The sequence below is a fragment of the Schistocerca nitens genome, chromosome 7, assembly GCF_023898315.1.
Source record: "Schistocerca nitens isolate TAMUIC-IGC-003100 chromosome 7, iqSchNite1.1, whole genome shotgun sequence".
Taxonomy (NCBI): domain Eukaryota; kingdom Metazoa; phylum Arthropoda; class Insecta; order Orthoptera; family Acrididae; genus Schistocerca; species Schistocerca nitens.
Window position 1 is genome coordinate 465,979,055 of NC_064620.1, and position 22,421 is coordinate 466,001,475.

General features: G+C 46.0%; 1 protein-coding gene across 1 annotated transcript in view; it reads left to right on the forward strand.

Moving 5' to 3' along the window:
* The window catches only part of LOC126195695 (POU domain protein 2), a 63,869-nt gene that overhangs the window by 8,149 nt on the left and 33,299 nt on the right, over positions 1–22,421 (forward strand). Inside the window, exons 3-4 of the mRNA XM_049934322.1 lie at positions 1,693–1,752; positions 11,318–11,575. Of these exons, the coding sequence (XP_049790279.1) occupies positions 1,693–1,752; positions 11,318–11,575 (318 nt within the window). The remainder of the gene's footprint in view (positions 1–1,692; positions 1,753–11,317; positions 11,576–22,421) is intronic.

The window sequence follows — 22,421 nt, forward strand, 5'->3', positions numbered from 1 at the left end:
AAATTACGTGTGTGCTATTTGGTGATAGTCGTCAAGTGCTCTCATTTTCAAATACTGGATAAATGTAGCCTGGGTAATTGGTGCGCTGCGACTTACGCTCCCTCAAGACATACACACACTTTCTAACATTAATTCCTGATTGTGTTAAATGTTTAATGTAAGATTATACCTCTTAACCTTGTGAGTCCCAAAAATATGAAAAATAGGCCTATATAATTTTAAGATTTTTTACGTATTAACTTTTATTATCATAACAAGCAACGAATTCAATAGAAAATCGGTAAATAGTAAACAGTTGTTTTAAGGCGGTATTACAGGATTATGCTCGTGGTCTTGCGGTAGCGTTCTCGCTTCGCGCGTACGGGATCCCGGGTTCGATTCCCGGCGGGGGACTTGGATTTTTCCTGCCTCGAGACGACTGAGTGTTGTGTCGTTTTCATCTTCGGAGGAAGGCAATGGCAAACCACCTCCGCTAGGATCTTCCCTAGTACGGCGGTGCGGGTCTCCCGCATCGTCCCCTACGCTCCTCGACGTATGGGACATCATCATCATCACAGGGTGGAGCCCCTCCACGCCCACATCACCATCATGACCAACAAAAAAGGTCTACTGCCATCTCTAGGGTTAGTGTTCACTAAGTGAGATCTCGCAGGATGTGGGTACTGCGAAGTTTCCACATGTCTGGTTGTGATGAACCATTAATACGCACTCATAAGGAGATAGATGGGGTCGAAAATTGAACGAAGGGAACGATTTGAAGGGCAGAGGAAAAAAATTGACAAGGCAACAGTCAAGGGTAAAAAGCATCTGCGATAGTCGTGTCCCGTAGTAAGAGCAATAGCGGATTGCTTGTTCTCTGCGACAGATTAGGTTCATTTGCAACCACTAGAAGGTACAGTTTTCAACCACCCATCATTTCATGTGATATACTGAAAAGCAAATTTGCATTTATCGTAAATAATATCCCACATCTCGAAACTTCCATGAACTCATAACGCCTAAAATTGATGATAGTCGTAAATAACTAGCAAGAACGGGCCTAAAATTTAATAAATCTTATATCAAAATTCATTTCAATTACACTCATAAAATCAGTAGCACAAACTTTAATTTACATTAAAGTAACTTAAATATACGAGTACTTATTTTCGCTACTGAGATCTCCTCAATATGGCCATTACAAAACAAACAAAAAAAGGTCGTATGTCAGAATCTCCAAAAACCCCGTAGCACAACCTCAGCGCCAACTGTTGCTTTGAGCGCTGTAAGTGACTGCTACAGCGCACTACATTCGTAGAAGTACCTCATTGTAAGAGTAGAAGTCGCTGTCTTGCAATATCATCGGTGGTTTCATGCGAAAGGTACTGGTACTTAAAATAATAATAATAATAATAATAAAGCTATGATTTCAGGAAAGAACCGCTGGTATTCAAAGGGTCAGTGAATAGATCATGACCCCATTTCAATTTTTTGAATTTGGCCAATAATTCTATCAATTATTGAAAATCATTGTTGCCCCAGGAAGCCCGCGGGCCCGGGGACTGGGTGGCGGTTCCTGCCGTTACCTAAATTTGCAAACCATGAGACACATCGGATCCCGTGCGGCAGTATAATAAACTCAAGAAAACAGTGATAAATTGTTGACTGACTTCACTTGGCTGGGCTAGGCTGTGACGGCGTCTTCTGTTGCAGGGGTGGAGCGGGGAGGCGACGCGGCCGGAGACCACGACGCGCTCTCGCCCACACGCGCAGGTGAGTCGACACAGCAACGGTGAAGCGGGACGCCTCTCCGCATTCACAGGGGAACGTTCCCAGGTGTAAATAAACGATCTTGATGAAACTTGGCAGAGCTCTTACTAGTCATTGCAGAATGTGACGAATTTTGCGAAATAGGGGGCGTTGTCAAAACTACTATGTAACATAACAATCTGTACCATATTTTAAAATTAATGAAGTAAGCAATGCCATGGAGAACCCTCCGTTAACCATCGTAAAGTGGCATATACTATTATTACCCTTCCTTAAGATCATTAAAATTCTTTTTTGCTAAAACACTCCTTAAAAACTGAATCTGAGTTATGATTTACACAACGGTGAATTAAAAAAAAAGAACAGATAATAAACAGTGCACGCTAACGCCGCATGGCCGGTTCCTGTAAGTCTGTCAACGTCTGAATGGAGATTATTGTCAAACCATCAATATTTGACCTCACACGTTCAGTATTATTGACAATAATGAAAATATTTTGAGGTCCATCAACATTGCTCATCAATATTTCTCGTACTGACAATACGTTAATACACACCCTCAGACGGTCAACATATTGACTGCTTGACAATATTATTGAACGTTTGAGGGCCGTTTAATGTGTTGTACTAGCGACAGGAGCAAGGCTTACTGTAAACATATTTCTCGTTCTTACTTTCAGTGGGTTTTCGTGCATTGGCTGTGGAAGGAAACGGCAGAGAGAGAGAGAGAGAGAGAGAGGGGTAGAAGCCGGGCCATCGTTCGCGCAGAGCCGGCAGGTAAATCAGCAGATAATGCGCCGGGTGGTCAGAGAGCCCCAGGGGCCTTGCGTTGCCAGGCGACGCCCCCCGGTCATTACCGCCGCTGGTCACTCGGCCGCCACCACCCCCACATTCCCTCCTCCCACCGCAGGCAACAGCCGTCTGAGGGGGTGGGCTGCCCCTGATGTACTGCTGGGGTTTCCCGCCTGCGAAACTTCGCAACGCGCGACGCTCGAGTAAGGCGCGCTCTGTGCCCACCCCAGCACTCACACACGTATGGAGATGGAGTGCCAGTATAGTTCTGTTTTATTTTCATTGTGGTCCCCGCTCCTGGAGCATTTACTTTGCCATTCTCACGTACCACGAGGCACCGGTATCAACAAAGTGAGGATGTTTCTGTCCTGTGTTAACCTATCTTCACAGAGCGAATCTACGATTTAGTCGAAACGTGGTGTACAGATCCATTAATATTATCTATCTCATGGAGCCGAGGTAGCAAAATGGTTCAAATGGCTCTGAGCACTATGGGATTTTACTTCTGAGGTCATCAGTCCCCTATAACTTAGAACTACTTAAACCTAACTAATCTAAGAACATCACACACATCCATGCCAGAGGCAGGATTCGAACCTGCGACCGTAGCAGTCGCACGATGCCGGACTGAAGGGCCTAGAACCGCTCTGCCACATCGGCCGGCGCCGAGGTAGCGGTTGTTAAGCCGATAATATTAGCTATCCAAAAATGGTTCAAATGGCTCTGAGCACTATGGGACTCAACTGCTGAGGTCATTAGACCCCTAGAACTTAGAACTAGTTAAACCTAACTAACCTAAGGACATCACAAACAACCATGCCCGAGGCAGGATTCGAACCTGCGACCGTAGCGGTCTTGCGGTTCCAGACTGCAGCGCCTTTAACCGCACGGCCACTTCGGCCGGCATTAGCTATCCACTTTACAATACACAATTTATGTAATATAAGAATCTACTAGAAAAAAGAACAACAGTAGAAACATTTAATTTAAATAGTAGCATGTAAGTCTGCAATTGTGAAGCAAATACCGCTGATGAAATTTAGGAAAGAAGACTGTTATTGTTTGGGTACATCCAACAGATGGTTGGTTGGTTGGTTGATCTGGGAGGAGGGGACCGGACAAGGAGGTCATTGGTCCCATCGGATTAGGGAAGGATGGGGAAGGAAGTCAGCCGTGCCCTTTTATAGGAACCATTCCGGCATTTGCCTCAAGAGATTTAGGGAAATCACGGAGAACCTAAATCAGAATGGCCGGACGCGGGTTTGAGCCGTCGTCCTCCCGAATGCGAGTCCGATGTGCTAACCACTGCGCCACCTCGCTCGGTGTACATCCAACGAATGATCCCTAGTAGATTGATAACAATAATTGTACAGCTTTTTGAACACCTAAGAGGTACATCTAACTGGAAAGTGCGTGGGACGTAGAATAAATTGGCATGATTAGGCGAGAAATCGAAGACGGAACAAAGAATACACTGTCCAGTCGCATCAATGTGGCCACCTGGCCGTGGAGTTCGGAGGCCAATAAAATACGGTAAACGTACCCTGGTGCTCTTCGAACCACGCACGGACACTGCGAGCTGTGTGACAAGTTGCATTTTCCTACTTGTAGATGTCATCGTGCCGAGGAGAGACTAACTGCATGTAGGGGTGGACATGGTCCCCAAGTACAGACACATAACTGTGTTTATCCATTGTGCCTTCCATTATGACGAGATCACCCATGGAGCCCCACGAAAACATTCTCCAGACAATAAGGCTCCCCCTCCAGCCATGGACTCTTCCGACGATTGTTGCAGGGTGACTGCTTTCAAACGTTTCACTTTCAGATGTTTCACGTCAACGGTCGCAGGTTCGAATCCTGCCTCGGGCATGGATGTGTGTGATGTCCTTAGGATGGTTAGGTTTAAGTAGTTCTAAGTTCTAGGTGACTGATGACCTCAGAAGTTAAATCCCATAGTGCTCAGAGCCATTTGAACCATTTTGAACCTGCTGCGGACGCACATACGCGGGAACGTTCGCTGAACGGTCGTTCAGGAGGCAGTATTGGTAGCCCCCTTGCCTCATCTGGTCGTTTAGATGCTTAACAGTTTCACGTCTATTCGCCTGTACGCATCTTCGCAGCAATAGTTCATGCTTGTCGCCTGTGGCCCGTGGTACACCACTGTTGCCTTGGCGCTGGTTTTGGAATGTTACCATCCTTGTTCTTTTAGAAGTCAGATAAATCGCTTTGTTTCCGCATTATGACAACGACTGCACTGTTTTCCGCATCCCCAACACGCTTTATATACCCTCCACTGCCAGTGTTGCCATCTGCTATCTGTGAGTAGTTACTGCTTGTTGACGTCGAACATAGGCGTTAGTCGCATTAATGTGACTGGACTGTGTATTAAAAAAAATATATATTTCGGAAGGTTTCCAAGGAACCATTCCAAAAAGGAAAGTAATCTGTGAACAGGCGAAGGAGTATTGGTGAAAGACAACTGTGAAAGCCGTCCTTAGCTAGCCTGAAAGGAAAGAAGAAGAAGGAACGTATGCTAGGAGTCCTGCGAATGCGAGTTTTGTCATTTAGGAAGACAGGAGTGTCCACAGCATATCCGTCATGAAGATGTAGAAGAAGCGACAACACCTGGTCAGCCGGCCGATGTGGCCGTGCGGTTCTAGGCGCTTCAGTCCGGAACCGCGCTGCTGCTACGGTCGCAGGTTCGAATCCTGACTCGGGCATGGATGTGTGTGATGTCCTTAGGTTAGTTAGGTTTAAGTAGCTCTAAGTCTAGTGGACTGATGATCTCAGATGTTAAGTCCCATAGTGCTGAGAGCCATTTGAACCATTTGAACACCTGGTCACGGAGGATGTTGAAATATGCACCCTGGCTCATGTACACAGTAGCCTGAATGAGTAGGCCCAGGTCGTGGTACGAAAAACAGCACAGAATCACGTCTGGCGTGAACTTTAGTCTACACACAGTATGGTTACACATCTCTTTGGGTAGTCGGAGCATTCGGCACCCTGCATCATTTGAAGAGGGAAAACAGTGACTTGACGATCCATACCACATGTTTCCAGTCAGCTAACGCCCAGTTCCTGCTTTACCGCTGCGAGAAATAGTCTTTTGCAAGGTACCATATTCAAAATGTCATTCGCATCTAGGTTCCTTCGGAACGTTCACTCGAGAGCTCACTGATACGGACCTGCGTTCTGTGGCAGCAGCAATTTCTGATAGACTCGAAACCGACTGTCATTGACAGAATACGACAGTCGTCTCAGGTTTCTATCCACTACATTCTTTTTACAACAACTATTTTTAGGCCGGAATTTAGTTTCCCGTAGTTCTCCTAAATCGATTAAAGCGGATGCCGGTATGGTTCTCTGATAAAACACGGCCGATTTCCTTCCCTGAACAGAGCTTCCTCTCTATGACCATGTCGTCGACGGGACATCTTCCTCCTTTTTAGCACACGTGTGTACATTAATACTAGGTACTTTAACATTTCAGGATTTCTTCTTAACTGAATTAACAGCTGCAAAGATGTAAATAAACTTTAAACAGTACAAGTAGTTTCCCTCCTCCTTGCTCATTCGATTTGTTTTATCAAAACGCAGTATTCTTGGTACCTATTTTAGTTAGTTTTTTAGGTTCACATTTTGTATGTTATCATTAAACTTATTCTGTGGGTCTGTTATTTAATGTAGCTGACACCATATTTATATTACTGTCTGCCATCACATTGCGTTGCTATCCGAAAACATTCGACGTGTATAGTAGATTACTGTAGACTTTTGCAGACACCACTCGCGAAATATTCAGACTGTTTGTCTTCTGAGTTTGATGATGTCGACTCTTCTGAGTTGGTAATTTTCTGGCAATAGCCACAACCCGTTCCTTGTTATCACAATTCTCCAACAAGGTGAACATATAGCATCTGGAGAAAATTCTGAATGATTTATGTGTAATGAAAAGAAAAAGAGAGATTGTACGGATATCTGCAACTGACAATTCGCTATGACTGGTTTTTAATTGATACGTCAGCGACTCAGGGACACACATGGAAATAATAAGACAAACTACAGTGGTTTTTAGCGCATTTCTTGGTGGTTTGCTTTTCCTTTTTTGTTTCCATGGTCGGCCAACCACTGTCACACTCTGCGTGATTTTAATTCCTTTTTCTGGTCTCTGTCTGTGTCTTTCTTGTCCTGCGTCGTCTCTTCTCATCTCCAATGTTTGTTTTTATTCTTTGTAGGTGTCTCAAGTTCGTGGAAAAATGGACCGATGGCCCTAGTAGTCTGGTCCCTTCAATCCCACAAACCAACCAACCAACTACAGGAAGAGCCTAACATCAACAACTATTCAATACTTTCTTTATATCCTGAGCTTCTTGCACAGAGAAAGAAATTGAATGTTCTTGAGGTATAACCTTGTAACATGTATGCTTATATGGTAGGGGCTGAAATAAACTGACTCGCGATGACACTGCGCTCGAACAATCGAGATCCCCGTATAGCTCTCGCAGTTCCCTAAAGAGGCAAATAAAGAGCATTGTAGATGTAGACGTAGCCGTAGCCGTGGATGTAAACATGTAAGAAGGAGTTTGCCGTTCCTGTCTATCGTTGGAGGATCTCAAACGTGTGAGGGTGGCCCCCACAGCCGTCGCTCTTAACACAGACCCTGGAGGGTTGCTTGATTTGACTAAACAAACAACTCACAAAGGTCGGGGTGCATACCAACACACGGAAGCTACAACCGAGGGCAGAATATGGCTCAATCCATGTCCCTCCCTTCCGTTAAAACTTCAAGCTGTATATACTGTCAGCTCTTAAATCAATGTGCACAAGGGCTTGACTCCAGTGGGGACTAAGATATGGGGGACACAAGGAGGAGAGAGTGAATAAGTGTAACTTGTTGAGAAGAGATCCATTGCTGTTCGATTTGGCCTTTGAAACATTAACACCTGTAGAATGACTGGGAGTAACCGTCCAGAGCCACCTAAAATGCAATGGTCACATAAAACTGAGTTTAGGAAAATTAGACGCGAGGCTGATATTCATTGCGAGAATGTTTGGGGAGACATAATTAATTCATCCACGAAGTACGTGTCTTTGAAGCACTTGTTCGATCGATTCCTGTGAATTGCTCATCAGTCTGGCACCCTTACCATACTGGATTAATAGAAGCGGTAGAGAAGATCCAACAAGAAGTGGCGCGTCTAGTCACGGGATCGTATAGTAAGCGCGAGAGCATGCGCTACAAATGATGAGTTCTGCGCCGCAGAAAAGTTTTTCTCTTGGTATTCCGAGAGGGTACATTCTGAAAAGATTCAAGTAACATATTACTTTTCGCCACATATATCTCGTGAAAAGACCACGATGAGAAAATCGGAGAAATTAGAGCTCATTGGGTGACAGTAACACCCGAAGTACTCTTCGGTTGCGGCATATAACTGGAGATCTGTCCATATAGATAATCGTTTGAGCGCATTATAAGCTCTCTATACTCATAACTATCATATTCCTCCCAATATTGCTACTATTTATTCTTATGAACTATAAAAAATGATTCAAATGGCTCTGAGCACTATGGGACAACTTCTGAGGTCATCAGTCCCCTAGAACTTAGAACTACTTAAACCTAACTAACCTCAGGACATCACACACATCCATGCCCCAGGCACGATTAGAACCTGCGACCGTAGCGGTCGCACGGTTCCAGACTGTAGCGCCTAGAGCCGCTCGACCACCACGGCCGGCCATGAACTATAGACAGTGAAGTTCTGACCGAAGTTCGCAATAGATAAGCTAGATCTAACACGAGACGATTCGGAATTAGTACTTCAGCCAATCCCGATATCTGCTCTGTCATTTGACGGCCCCACACCTCTGAGAACAATAAGCATATATAAAAAAACGTTCATATTTCACGTTATACTGTAGGTTCACTTGTAACTGACTGGATTAGGTCACTGGAAAATGTTCACACACATTATCACCCGTAAAAGAACAATAGGGAAACAAATATGTCATTTCCTCTAGGTCTAGGGCTACCCGTCCGTTTTGAGCAATTTCATTCTTTACTTATCTCTTCAAATAGACGTCAGGGGGGGGGGGGGGGGGGGAACTCTCGTCATATACATTTGTTTCCTCCATTGTAGAACATCCAACAGAACTTTCTCACATTTCTTTCGTTCATTACTGTATCAGCTCTCATAACTTTTACAATCATTCAGAAATTGAATAACATCTCTGAGCTGACAGTCGGAGGAACGTTTGTATCACACACTTCAAGTTGAACGCTCATAGAATGCACAATGAGACCTAGTTTCGACTGACACACGGCACTGAGCCGGCCGCGGTGGCCGTGCGGTTCTAGGCGCTGCAGTCCGGAACCGCGGGACTGCTACGGTTGCAGGTTCGAATCCTTCCTCGGGCATGGATGTGTGTGATGTCCTTAGGTTAGTTAGGTTTAAGTAGTTCTAAGTTATAGGGGACTGATGACCTCAGATGTTAAGTCCCATAGTGCTCAGAGCCATTTGAACCATTTTGAACTTATGCCAAGAACAACACACACACACACACACACACGCATTCCCGAAGGAGGACTCGAACCTCCGGCGGGAGCGGCCGCGACTAATTGTTGCAACCGTGCATATAGAGTACATGAAATGATTACATTTACAGAGCAATACCACAAGCGGTTCTGTGGTACCAGGTATCAACCCACGCTGATACACCCATAATAGTACGTGGTGTAGTCTCCACCGGCGGCAATGTAGGAACTGACTCTGAAATCCAGTCGATCGTACAGATGGCGGATACTGTCCTGGGATACGTTACACCAGCCTGCTCGACTTATTCACGTAGTTTTGTAAGAAGTGTTGGCTGACGAATCACTTCTCGTCTCACCATATCCCATATGTGCTCGGCTGGAGTAAAGTCTGGAGACCGTGCTGGCCAGGAAAGTTGCTGTACGTCTTGCAGAGCAAAATGAGTTTCACAGGCAGTGTGTGGGCGAGCATTATCCTGTTGGAAAAACACATTATCTTCCTGTTTGCAAGACCAGGAAAAGAATTGGCCTAACAACATTATGCACATACCGAGCGCTGGTTAGCGTCCACTCCAGAAACAAAGGTGAAAGAGAGTTGTAGTTTATCGCTCTACAGATCATAAGGCCTGGAGTGAGACCAGTGTGTTTTGACGAATACACTATGTGTGACAGCGCTTACCAGGACTGCGTGGTACGAGCAAACGGCCATCCCTTGCGTTAAGGCAGAATCTGCTTTCATCACTGAAGACCAGGCGCGCCATTCCAAGCGATGCTCTGACAGCACCTGTACGTCGATGTTGTGGCGTGAGTGCAAGACGGACTGGAGGTGCGTGTGCCCGTCATCCCACTGCTAACAACCATTTCGCAACAGATGTTGTTGACAAGCCCTCTTATCTGTGCTCTGGTAGTTGGACGATGTACCACTGCTGTTCTTAGAATACGACGATCCTGGAGGGCGTCTCTGCTGCGTAGACGTCCATCTACAGCTGTGAGAATGTCACGTGACAACTGACACTAACATCTTTGCACAACTGACGCAGCATGTTCAACTTCCAGAATGAGATTTTCACTCTGCAGCGGAGTGTGCGCTGATATGAAACTTCCTGGCAAATTAAAACTGTGTGCCGGACCGAGATTCGAACTCGGGAACTTTGCCTTTCGCGGACATGGGCTCTACCATCTGAGCTACCCAAGCACGACTGACGCCTCGTCCTCACAGCTTTACTTCTGCCAGTACCGCGTCTCCTACTTTCCAAACTTTACAGAAGTTTCATAGCAGCGCACACTCCGCCGTAGAGTGAAAATTTCATTCTAGAAACAACCCCCAGGCTGTGGCTAAGCCATGTCTCCGCAGTATCCTTTCTTCCAGGAGTGCTAGTTCTGCAAGGTTAGCAGGAGAGCTTCTGTGAAGTTTGGAAGGTAGGTACTGGCAGAAGTAAAGCTGTGAGAATGGGGCGTGAGTCGTGCTTGGGTAGCTCAGTTGGTGGAGCACTTGCCCGCGAAAGGCAAAGGTCCTGAGTTCGAGTCTCGGTCCGGCACACAGTTTTAATCTGCCAGGAAGTTTCACGCTCAACTTGTGTGACAGTTCTCCGAAATGAACCATCCCGCCAGTCAGGTCATAATTTGACCCCTTTCAGACTCGCTCACTTGGCTGTAGGAAGCACGAGTGTGTCACCATGGCGTGTTAGCTGCTTGCTTCAGCCATTTGCACCACACTGAGCCTTCTGACTGTATTCCCTATTAAAGGGTAGACACGGATGACGCTCTGGTAGCTGCACCACTACAAGAATTGTTCATATGGCTCTGAACACTATGGGACTTAACATCTGAGGTCATCAGTCCCCTAGAACTTAGAACTACTTAAACCTAACTAACCTAAGGACGTCACACACATCCATGCCCGAGGCAGGATTCGAACCTGCGACCGTAGCGGTCACGCGGTTCCAGACTGAAGCGCCTAGAACCGCACGGCCGGCTATACCACTACGCTATCTGTTGGCGAACGACGTTGAAATCAATATTGGTACATCTGCTTCCCTCAGCTGGCATATGCCGTCGTCTTTCCAGGTTTATTAGTTTATTTCCGGCAGTGTAATCCCAGATGAGTTTGGCAGAAGGGGATTTGAACACCATTGATCACAAATACGAACCACTATTCTTCTTAGATCTATGACGATGCAGCGGAAGGCGTGAATACGGCAAATAAGAATACTCACGATCACGAATTTTGCACGTAAGAGTGGCTTAAAAAACGTGGGAAGCGAAAAGAGCGGACAGGAGTGGCGTCGTGGCTGGCTGTCGCGTGCCCCTCCGCGCCGGGAGAGGAGTTTAATGAAAAGGCTGATGGGGCTGCGAGCAACAGGATGGGGCGGAGCGGAGCGGGGGCGGCGGGGGTGTGTTTTACGAGCGCGACCGGCGGCGCTCAGCAGGTGGATGGCCGCCTGGAGGGCCCTCAGCACCTCGCCAGCCGCCAGCCGCGGGGGTTCCCCGGCCCTCGCTGGTCACCTCTGCGGCCGCGAAGGGAGCCGCTTAAAAGGCAGGGCTGACAACTACCGCTTCTGGACAACTGCGCAACCGTGACAGCGGCGTCATATTACACTTCTACACCTCCAAGTATCAACTGATAAATGACTACGTAGGTTGGCCTTGATGCAAAACATATGTTTTTTGCCTTTCCCGTACTCAGTTTGAAAAGTCATTGCCCATTTTCAGATTGCAGCAGTTTCAACCAGACTTGGTAAACACATGACTCAGAACCAGGAGACACTTCAAAGTTGAACATAATCCTCGAATAGCCGGCCGGTGTGGCCGAGCGGTTCTAGGCGCTTCAGTCTGGAACCATGCGACCGCTACGGTCGCAGGTTCGAATCCTGCCTCGGACATGGATGTGTGTGATGTCCTTGGGTTAGATAGGTTTAAGTAGTTCTAAGTTCTAGGGGACTGATGACCTCAGATGTTAAGTCCCATATTGCTCAGAGCCATTTTGAACATAACTAAATTTGTACGGAACCCTTAGAGCGCGAGACGCACTCGCACCCGGCCAATTTTTTTCTCTTGCTCAGCTCGATCAGTAAAAAGAAAGTTGATAGCGTCGGCACGATTTATCCTTAGCCATACTCTGTGCAATGACTCGCAGATGTGGATGTACAGTATCTGTCTCATTGTGGAGGCCATCTTCCCAGAAGACTGTTGATGGAAGTTTGAAATGAACTGCTACGAATGTGGTCCTCTGGGAGAGGAGCTCCCGACCGGTAGCCGGAGGCGGCGGGTGGTCCACTCGCGCCCCCGCGTCCGCCCCGGGCAGGAAATCACATTTCCCTACGGCGGCCGCCTCCGCGCCTCCATAAATCGCTGCGAGGCCGGGAAGCGCGGCGTGAATGCGCGATGAGCGGCCGGATGACGGATTGCCGCCCACGTGGTCGCCCTCGTGTCTGCATGCAGGCGCGTGCCCGCCGCCCAGTGGCGGGCGCTCAGCTCGAGGCGAGGTCTGCCGGGCCGGACTTTGCGGCAGATCCACTGTCACTGCACAGCCAAGCGCTCCGAAATTACTGCGTGTCACGTGCACTGCTAGTATCGGTTCAGGTCCATATACTCCGTAACAAAGTGTTACAGGAGTGCTCGGGGAACTATTACTGTCTGATCGAAAGTATCCGGACACCTATTAGTGGACATTACAGTGGGTGACAGAAGTCATGGGATAACGATATGCACACACACAGGTGGCGGTAGTATCGCGTACACAAAGTACACAAGAGCAATACATTGGCGCAACTCGGGCAAGTCATGTGAAAAGCTTTACGGTATGATTTTGGCTGCATGACGAGAATTAACAGACTTTGAACGCGGAATGGTAGTTGGAGCTATAAGCATGGGACATTCCATGTCGGAAATCGTTGGGGAATTCAATATTCCGACATTCATAGTGTCAAGGGTGTGCCGAGAATACCAAATTTCAGGCATTACCTCTCACCATGGACAACGCAGTGGCCGACGTCCTTCACTTACGAAAGAGAGCAGCGCCGTGTGAAGTTGTCGACAAACGACACTCGGTGAAATAACCACAGGAATCAATGTGGGACGTACGACGAGCGTATTCGTTAGGACAGTGCTGTGAAGTTTTGCCGTTAATGCTTCAAATGGCTCTAAGCACTATGGGACTTACCATCTGAGGTCATCAGTCCCCTACACTTAGAACTACTTAACCTAAATAACCGCCGGCCCCTGTGGCCGAGTGGTTCTAGGCGCTTCAGTCCGGAACCGCGCATCCGCAGGTTCGAATCCTGCCTCGAGCATGGATGTGTGTGATGACCTTAGGTTAGTTAGGTTTAAGTAGTTCTCAGTCTAGGGGACTGATGACCTCAGATGTTAAGTCCCATAGTGCTTAAAGCCATTTGAACCATTTCTGTGGGGACCCTTGCTGTTCATGTTGTATATTGATCATCTTGCGGAGAATGTTAACCGTAACTTCAGACAGTTTTTCAAATGACGCAATTGTCAGTAACAAAGTACAGTCTGAAAGAAACTGCACAAATGCATAGTCAGATCTTAATAAGATTTCAAAGTGTTGTAAAGATTGGCAACTTGCTTTAAATGTCCTGAAATGTAAAATTGTATACTTTACAAAAGGAAAAAAAAAGACATAGTACCTTATGGCTGTAATATCAGTGAGTCAGTCTGGAATAGGTAAACTCATACAAGTACGTGAATGAAACATTTTGTAGGGACATGAAATGGAATAGTCGCATAGGCTCAGTCGTGAGTAAAGCAGCTAGCAGACTTTTTTTTTTTTTTTTTTTTTTTTTTTTTTTTTTTTTTTTTTTTTTTTACAGACTAGTAGGAAAATCATAGCTCTGCGATGGAGACTGCTTACAAGTCACTCATGTGACTCGTTCTGGAAGATTGCTCATTTGTCTGGGACCCATACCAAATTCAAAATAGGACTAACAGGAGATACTGCATCTACACAGAGAAGGGCAGCACGTTTGGTCACATGTTTGTTTGGCCAGTATGGAGGAGTGTCACAGAGATGCTAAAGAAACTATACCGGCAGACTCTTGAATATAGATGTAAACCGTTCTTAGAAAGCCAACTTGCAGAGGTTCAAGAATCGGCTTAAAAAGATTACTCTGGGAATATACTCCAACCGTCTACGTATCGTTCACAGAGCGATCGTGAAGACAAGATTAGATTAATTACAGCACACACAGGGGCGTTTAAGCAATCATTGTTTCTGCTCTCCATTCGTGAACAGAATAGGAAAAGAGGCTGTTAATGGTCCAATTGGCCAATGGCCTTGCCGTAGTGGTAACATTGGTTCCACTCAGATCACCAAAGTTAAGCGCTGTCGCGCTTGTCTAGCACACGGATGGATCACCGGCCGGGTCTGCCGAATGCTGTTGTCAAGCGGGGTGCATTCAACCCTTGTGAAGCCAATTGAGCAATTACTTAATTGAGAAGTAGCGGCGCAGGGCACGAAACATGTGAATTGCTGGGAGAGCGGTGTGCTGACCACGTGCCCCCTATGCACATCTGGTGACGCCTAACGACTGAGGATGACACGGCGGTCCGTCGGTTCTGTTGGGCCTTCAACGCCTGTTCGGACGGTGCTTTTATGTTTTAATGGCACAAATGGACGTATCCTGTACTATGCACTTCACAATTTCTGCTGGCGGTGGCAGTTCTGACGTGTTAATACACGCATACTGCATCTCTCTCAGGATAGTGTGACACTGTGAGACTCCGTAGACACTGAGCCTTAGAGTGCCACTGCAACTAGCTGAATGGAGCTGTGTATCTGCTTAAATCCTCAGTTGGCGGAAAAATGTTCATTTGCGAAGTGTTTTCCTGACGTCAGGCGGAAACAGCACATAGACCGTTTTTCGAGCGCTCAGACCATAACTGTGGCTAACTAATAGGGCTATCTGAGGCTGAAGAGAAAGACAGGCCGTGGTGTGTACATCACAGCACGTAATACTACAGGTCTTACGAATGCTAGCAGCCGTCTCCGATAGAAGGCGAGTAGCTATTTCAGATGAATGTAATAATTCTCGATGTATGCCAGCACAATGGCATTACTGGGGCGTTGCCACGGTAACGTTAACAAAAGCTCACGATCTGATTGGCCGTCGTGGATGCGCGAAGCACATGCGCCAAGGACACATCAACTGTCAGAGCTCTTCTCTCGCCGTTATAGCCGACTATTGTGACGTCACAAGTCCGTTGCGAGGACTGTATTTCTCGTGGGCTTTGAAGACAATTAGAACGACGTACAGTAGAAGGGAGAGGTAGTTCCTGTTATGCGCTGTCTCTATGGCGCCTGACCATAACTACAGTATGTGGTAGGGTGGCCAACTTTTTTAAAAGAAAATAAGGGAGATACTTATAAACTTTACGAAAAGTAAGGTAGATTAAGAGTACAGCGAAATTTCACCAAAAAACAAAGCAGTATTTGTAAAAGATAACTATTTAATTCAAATAGTTCAAATGGCTCTGAGCACTATGGGACTTAACATCTAAGGTCATCAGTCCCCTAGACTTAGAACTACTTAAACCTAACTAACCTAAAGAAATCACACGTCCATGCCCGAGGCAGGATTCGAACCTGCGACTGTAGAAGCAGCACGGTTCCGGACTGAAGCGCCTAGAACTGCCCGGTCACAATGGCCGGCAACTATTTAATTACACGTCCTAAATACATACACATATTTTGCAACAGATTTTGCCTCAGTCAGTAGTTTTATGTCATTTTTAACAAATTTAATGAATTCACTGCACGAATAAGGAAAATTAATGGCAACTTGCAGTTCAGATTTGATTAGGATTGTACTACTTCTATTTCTTACATCTATCCACTTATTATTCATAAGAGCATTACCCTCTCTCAGTGTGAGCACCACATTCTGGTATACTTATAACATAACCTTCTGGCTTAACCAAGTTTTAAAAATTCAAATTGTTTGATTTGAATGTTGTTAAAACTAGAAAATCTATATTCCATTCTCTGTCTAGCTTCACTGATTAGTAAAGCCCATCATAAAATCTTGAACATCGATTCGCAATAGGCACTGGCACTGAAACTAAGTCCCATCCAACCGCCAAGCGTCGGTTGACCATTTCTCAGATAATCTATAGACATAATGTCAATATAGAATCAGTTGTCTCTACTGTCCGACGTCTCAACGAACTCTGACCGTGCGCGAAAAATTTAATTGCTTGAAAAATATTTGTACATTTTTGAAAACAAAAAAGTGAAGTTAAAGACTGGAGGAAAGGCCCAATGAGCTTGAAAATACGGGAGCCAGTAGATTACGAAAAAATACGATGGTCACTCCAAAAGAAATGCACACTATTTATTTTTTAAATCCATCTTTTATTCTACATTTTTTAAAGTTTTACAGTGTATAGATTCATCCTTTAGGGACAATATTTTCTCCACATAATTTCCATCCCTCTCAACTGCCTTATGCCATCTTGGAACTAGCGCCTGTATACCCGCACGGTAAAATTCTGAACCAACCTGTTGGAGCCACTGTTTGGCAGCGTGCACATGGGAGTCATCATCTTCAAACCTTGTTCCACGAAGAGAGTCTTTCAGTTTCCCAAAGAGATGATAGTCACATGGAGCCAGGTCAGGACTGTAAGGCGGGTGTTTCAGTGTTGTCCATCCGAGTTTTGTGATCGCTTCCATGGTTTTTTGACTGACATGTGGCCGTACATTGTCGTGCAACAGCAAAACATTCTGCTTTTTCCGATGTGCTCGAACACGACACAGTCGAGCTTCAAGTTTCTTCAATGTCGTCACATATGCATCAGAATTTATGGTGGTTCCACTTGGCATGATGTCCACAAGCAAGAGTCCTTCGGAATCGACAAACACCGTAGCCATAACTTTTCCAGCAGAAGGTGTGGTTTTGAATTTTTTTCTTGGGTGAATTTGCATGATGCCACACCATTGATTACCTCTTCGTCTCTGGTGAAAAATGATGGAGCCATGTTTCATCACCTGTCACAGTTCTTTCAAGAAATTCATCTCCACCATTTTCGTACTGTTCCAAAAGTTCGCTGCATACCGTTTTTATTGTTTCTTTGTGAGCCACTGTCAACATTCTGGGAACCCACCCGGCACAAACCTTTTTTAACGCCAACAGTTTTAGTATTCTGCAAACACTTCCTTCCCTTATCCCAACGTAGCATGACAATTCGTTCACTGTGATGCGTCTGTCAGCAGTCACCAATTCGTTAACTCTCTGCACATTGTCTGGAGAGTGTGCAGTACGAGGCCTGCCGCTGCGAGGACAATCCTCAATATTGCCATGGCCGCTTTCATCACGTAACCTGCTTGCCCACCGACTAACTGTACTGCGATCGACAGCAGCATCTCCATACACCCTTTTCAACCTCTTGTGGGTGTTTCCCACTGTCTCGTTTTCACAGCACAGGAATTCTATGACAGGACGTTGCTTCTGTCGAACGTCAAGTGTAGCAGCCATGTTGAAGACATGCTGTGACGGCGCCACTCACGGGAACAGGTTGAACTAAGTTTGAAAACAAGCGTGAAGGATGTATCTACACACTGTAAAACTTTCACACATGCAGAATGAAAACTGTATTTTTACAAAAATAGTGTGCATTTCCTTTGGAGTGACCCTCTGGCCGTAATAACGACCTTGATACGCCTGGGAATTGAGTAAAACAGAGCTTGGATGGCGTGTACAGGTACAGCTGCCCATGCAGCTTCAACACGATACCACAGTTCATCAACAGTAGTGACTGGCGTATTGTGACGACCCAGTTGCTCGGCCACCATTGACCAGACGGTTTCAATTCGTGAGAGATCTGGAGAATGCGCTAGCCAGGGCAGCAGTCGAACATATCCCGGGAAATACGGGAGAGTTGGTCACCCTAGTATATGGCAGCACTGTATCTGCCGCTGCCGTGTGGCGCCCCCTCCGTATTGCCTGTGTACCATATACACAGTTAGGTACAACCGTGCGGAAGGTGACCAAAATCTGTGAGCCGTGGGTCGTATGCTTCCTTGTGAGTGGACAGGACAGGACAGGATAGGCAAGGTAAGGTGTGGTCACGACCAGTAGCGGAAGATCCGTTACAGGTATGGCGACATGAAGAAAAAGTCGAAAAAGCGTTCAAAATTTTGGAAGGTTACCGGATAAGGGTGTGGGAAAAGTAGGGAGAGTACGCAGTAGGGCGTTGGTGGCACCGGGTTCAGATCGTCCAGTGGCAGTGTCCGCGTCAGCGATCGGCGGTGTCCGCGTCTCGGCTGTCGTCGCGGGCTTCGTGCGCCGCTCCCCGGCTAATCCAATTACGGGCCGCCACTTATCGCGCGCTCATCGCCCAAATTAATTGGCGCCTTTGTAATTAACGGGCCGGCCCGGCGGACTGGAGCGCGCTAGCATCTCGCCGCAGCCGCTGCCGCTGCCGCCACCGGCACCTCTGCGCCCGTGTCCACGTCCGCCGGCCGCCTCCACATCCACCTCCGCCTCCCCGCCTGTTTTCATGCATGCTTGGACACGGAAATTGAGCGCCTCCTCGCCCGCAGGGCTGCACAAACTCAGCGACGTGGCCCTCTCTCCGCTTTCCTGTCCCCTCGCCACTCTCGCACACGTGTGATATACCTCTAACCACAGCTGCTAAAGTCAGCCCTGTCCCTAAAACTGCTGCTGATTTTCCTTCACATGCGTGTTATTCTTGGTTGTTGTTGGTGGTGGTGGTTGTAGTCAGTAGATTGAAGAGTGATTGTATGCAGTTCCCCATGCTAGTTACCTTACATCTCTTCGTAAGTACTACTACCGTAAGGGACAGTCAGATGAAAACGAGACAAATGGAAAAAAAACATTAGTTAGGTGCGAGTACGACTCGCAACACTGTTTCGTACAAACTTAATTATGTACACACTAAAATTGCTACACCAAGAAGAAATGCAGATGAGGAACGGGTATTCATTGCACAAATATATTATACTAGAAGTGACATGTGATTACATTTTCACGCAATTTGGGTGCATAGATCCTGAGAAATCAGTACCCGGCACAACCACCTCTGGCCGTAATAACGACCTTGATACGCCTGGGAATTGAGTAAAACAGAGCTTGGATGGCGTGTACAGGTACAGCTGCCCATGCAGCTTCAACACGATACCACAGTTCATCAACAGTAGTGACTGGCGTATTGTGACGACCCAGTTGCTCGGCCACCATTGACCAGACGGTTTCAATTCGTGAGAGATCTGGAGAATGCGCTAGCCAGGGCAGCAGTCGAACATTTTCTCTACCCCGAAAGGGATCGAATGAAGGGTAGAGCCACGGGTCGTACCACATCTGAAATGTAACGTCTACTGTTCAAAGTGCCGTCAATGTGAACAAGAGGTGACCGTGACATGCACCCCATACCATCACGCCAGGTGATAGCCAGTATGGCGATGACGAATACACGCTCCCAATGTGCGTTCAGCGCGATGTCGCCAAACACGGATGCGACCATCATGGTGCTGTAAACAGAACCTGGATTCATCCGAAAAAATGACGTTTTGCCATTCGTGCACCCAGGTTCGTCGTTGAGTACACCATTGCAGACGCTCCAGTGTGTGATGCAGCGTCAAGGGTAACCGCAGCCACGGTCTCCGAGCTGATAGTCCATGCTGCTGCAAACGTCGTCGAACTGTTCGTGCAGATGGTGGTTGTTTTGCAAACGTCCCCATCTGTTGACTCAGGGATCGAGACGTGGCTGCACGATCCGTTGCAGCCATGCGGGTAAGATGCCTGTCATCTCGACTGCCAGTGATACGAGGCCGTTGCGATCCAGCACGGCGTTCCATATTACCCTCCTGAACCCATCGAATCCATATTCTGCTAACAGTCATTGGATCTTGACCAACGCGAGCAGCAAAGTCGCGATACGATAAACCGCTGTCGCTATAGGCTACAATCCGACGTTTATCAAAGTCGGAAACGTGATGGTACACATTTCTCCTCCTTACACGAGGCATCACAACAACGTTTCACAGGCAATGCCGGTCAACTGCTGTTTGTGTATAATAAATCGGCTGGTAACTTTCCTCATGTCAGCACGTTGTAGGTGTCGCCACCGGGCCAAGCTTGTGTGAATGCTCTGAAAAGCTAATCATTTGCATATCACAGCATCTTCTTCCTGTCGGTTAAATTTCGTGTCTGTAGCACGTCATCTTCGTGGTGTAGCAATTTTAATGGCCAGTAGTGTATATAAAGGTTCATCTAATCAGGGAATCGAGGGTATTGACGATTTTCGCCTGTTGTCGAGATTGATACTTGCAAGATATCGGTTATATGTGATCTTTTACATCACTTCAGGCTAATTTCCATATAGTTCCTTCAACAAAACCACCGGCCAGTTACTTCTTCATCTTTATACAGCTTAAGTTAATGCTACTTGTATGCAATGATTGTCGTATCGGACAGAAACCAATTGTAGCCTTCGCCCTTTCTTACTTTCGCTAATCGTTAAAGTAATTAACATTTTGTTATTCCTGCACTTTGCTGATTGTGCGACTTCAGTAGATTTCACACTACAACAATGCGGAATTCTTATTCAGCATGTTATAGGTTGAACCACGAGGTGTCTACCATTATTCTTTAAACGGTGAAGCTTGAGAGGTCTGGATTGAGATATATTACACGAGCAAACGCTCTACTCTAGGAATGTTAGAGAAGTCAATCGAAATTAGAAGGGAAGTACTAGTACAAGCGGCACTATACAAAGTGACCAGTACTTTCACGTAACTTCTGATTGACGATCTCTCCAGACAGCAGTTCTGTGCGACTATTTAAGCTGCTGTAAAGGCGCTGCTACTTTGTAATCTAAACTGCTCTCAGCGCTCTTCGGCGTAAGTAGATGCAATTAAAATGCCAAAGACAATATCCTGCTCTGCGCCTGTTGACGCATCGTAATGTAATGGCTGTAGGTCGGGGCATTTCAGTACGCCGAGAAACGACGTCACTACAGCTGACAAACAGTCTTAAACTTTTAGTTATTTCATACTTTTGGATATATCTCAGTCCTGTTCCAACTACATACCAACCAAAATGCGTAAAGTAGTTATATCCATGTACTAGGCAAAGACAATTGCATGAAATCGAAGATACCGAAACAGAGTTGTCCAAAAGAAGTAATCATCGATGATTTAACACAACACAAAACGAAAACAGATGTGTCGAAAATTCCTGGAAGTAAATATATCCCTCCTAATGAAACACATACACGCTACAAACGGTGTAACTATAGATATCGTTTAAATACTTAAATCGACGTAATATACGAATTTCCCAAGCAAAGGAAGTGCGTGACTTCGAACGCTTAGAACGGCAGGAAGATGTGCTTAGAATAAAAATCACTTATCCCAAAAACAGCTGTATGATCCATTCTCTGCTCGTCTTACCGCGAGACATTTGATGATCTCCTATTCCAGGTCTAGGAGAGAAATGTCGGTAGCGCGAAGAAACTAAGTATCAACATGATAGGATCAAAAACACACACATTTCAATGTCGTGACTTATTGCTATATTGCCAGCCTCTTTGTGTGTGTGCTTCTTTAGGCAATATATGCTCTACATGAAAGGAATCGTTGATTTCCTAAGACTGCAATGTCAGAAACCACAAATAAAGTTACACGATCGTCATTCCATCATCAGTCTTTACTCTGTGGCGCACAGTCAACTTTCTACACCGAACTACGCTTGCCAGAAGGCCGTTTATGAGACGTATATCATCGTTTGAAAACGCAGTTAGTGCGACGTTTGATATCGGACAGTTTGAATGCGGAAGTGATGTTGAATGTGAAAACGTTATTTTAGTCAGACGTACATATTGTTCTGTTCCACTTTGCTTTGAGCACTTCACTGAAATACCATACCAACACTTTGAATACTTGTGCAGTACTATTAGATCAGTATAAAAAAAGTTTATTGTTCGTATAGCGTAATTGTTTCAAACAGAGAAAATATAGCAATAATCCATGACATTCAAATATGTGTTTTTTATCGTATTATATCGATATTTTATCTGTACGCGTTACTGAAATTCCTCCCTTAAACTTTGAACAAGAGATCATTAAAATGTCTCTCATTGCAAGACGCGCAGTTATACTACTGTCTTGGGGATGAGCGATTTATATCTTAAGCATTTTCGTGATGTCCTGAAAGTTCGATATGACACTCTTCCCTTGGCAAGGTATTTGATTGAGCGGTGGAAACTAAATAAAATTTGTTGACACTGACTGACGAGAAACCTTAATGCCTTCGTTTCTGCTGAAAAACTGCTGATACTTCCCGTGCAAATGTTTGTGCTACTTGCT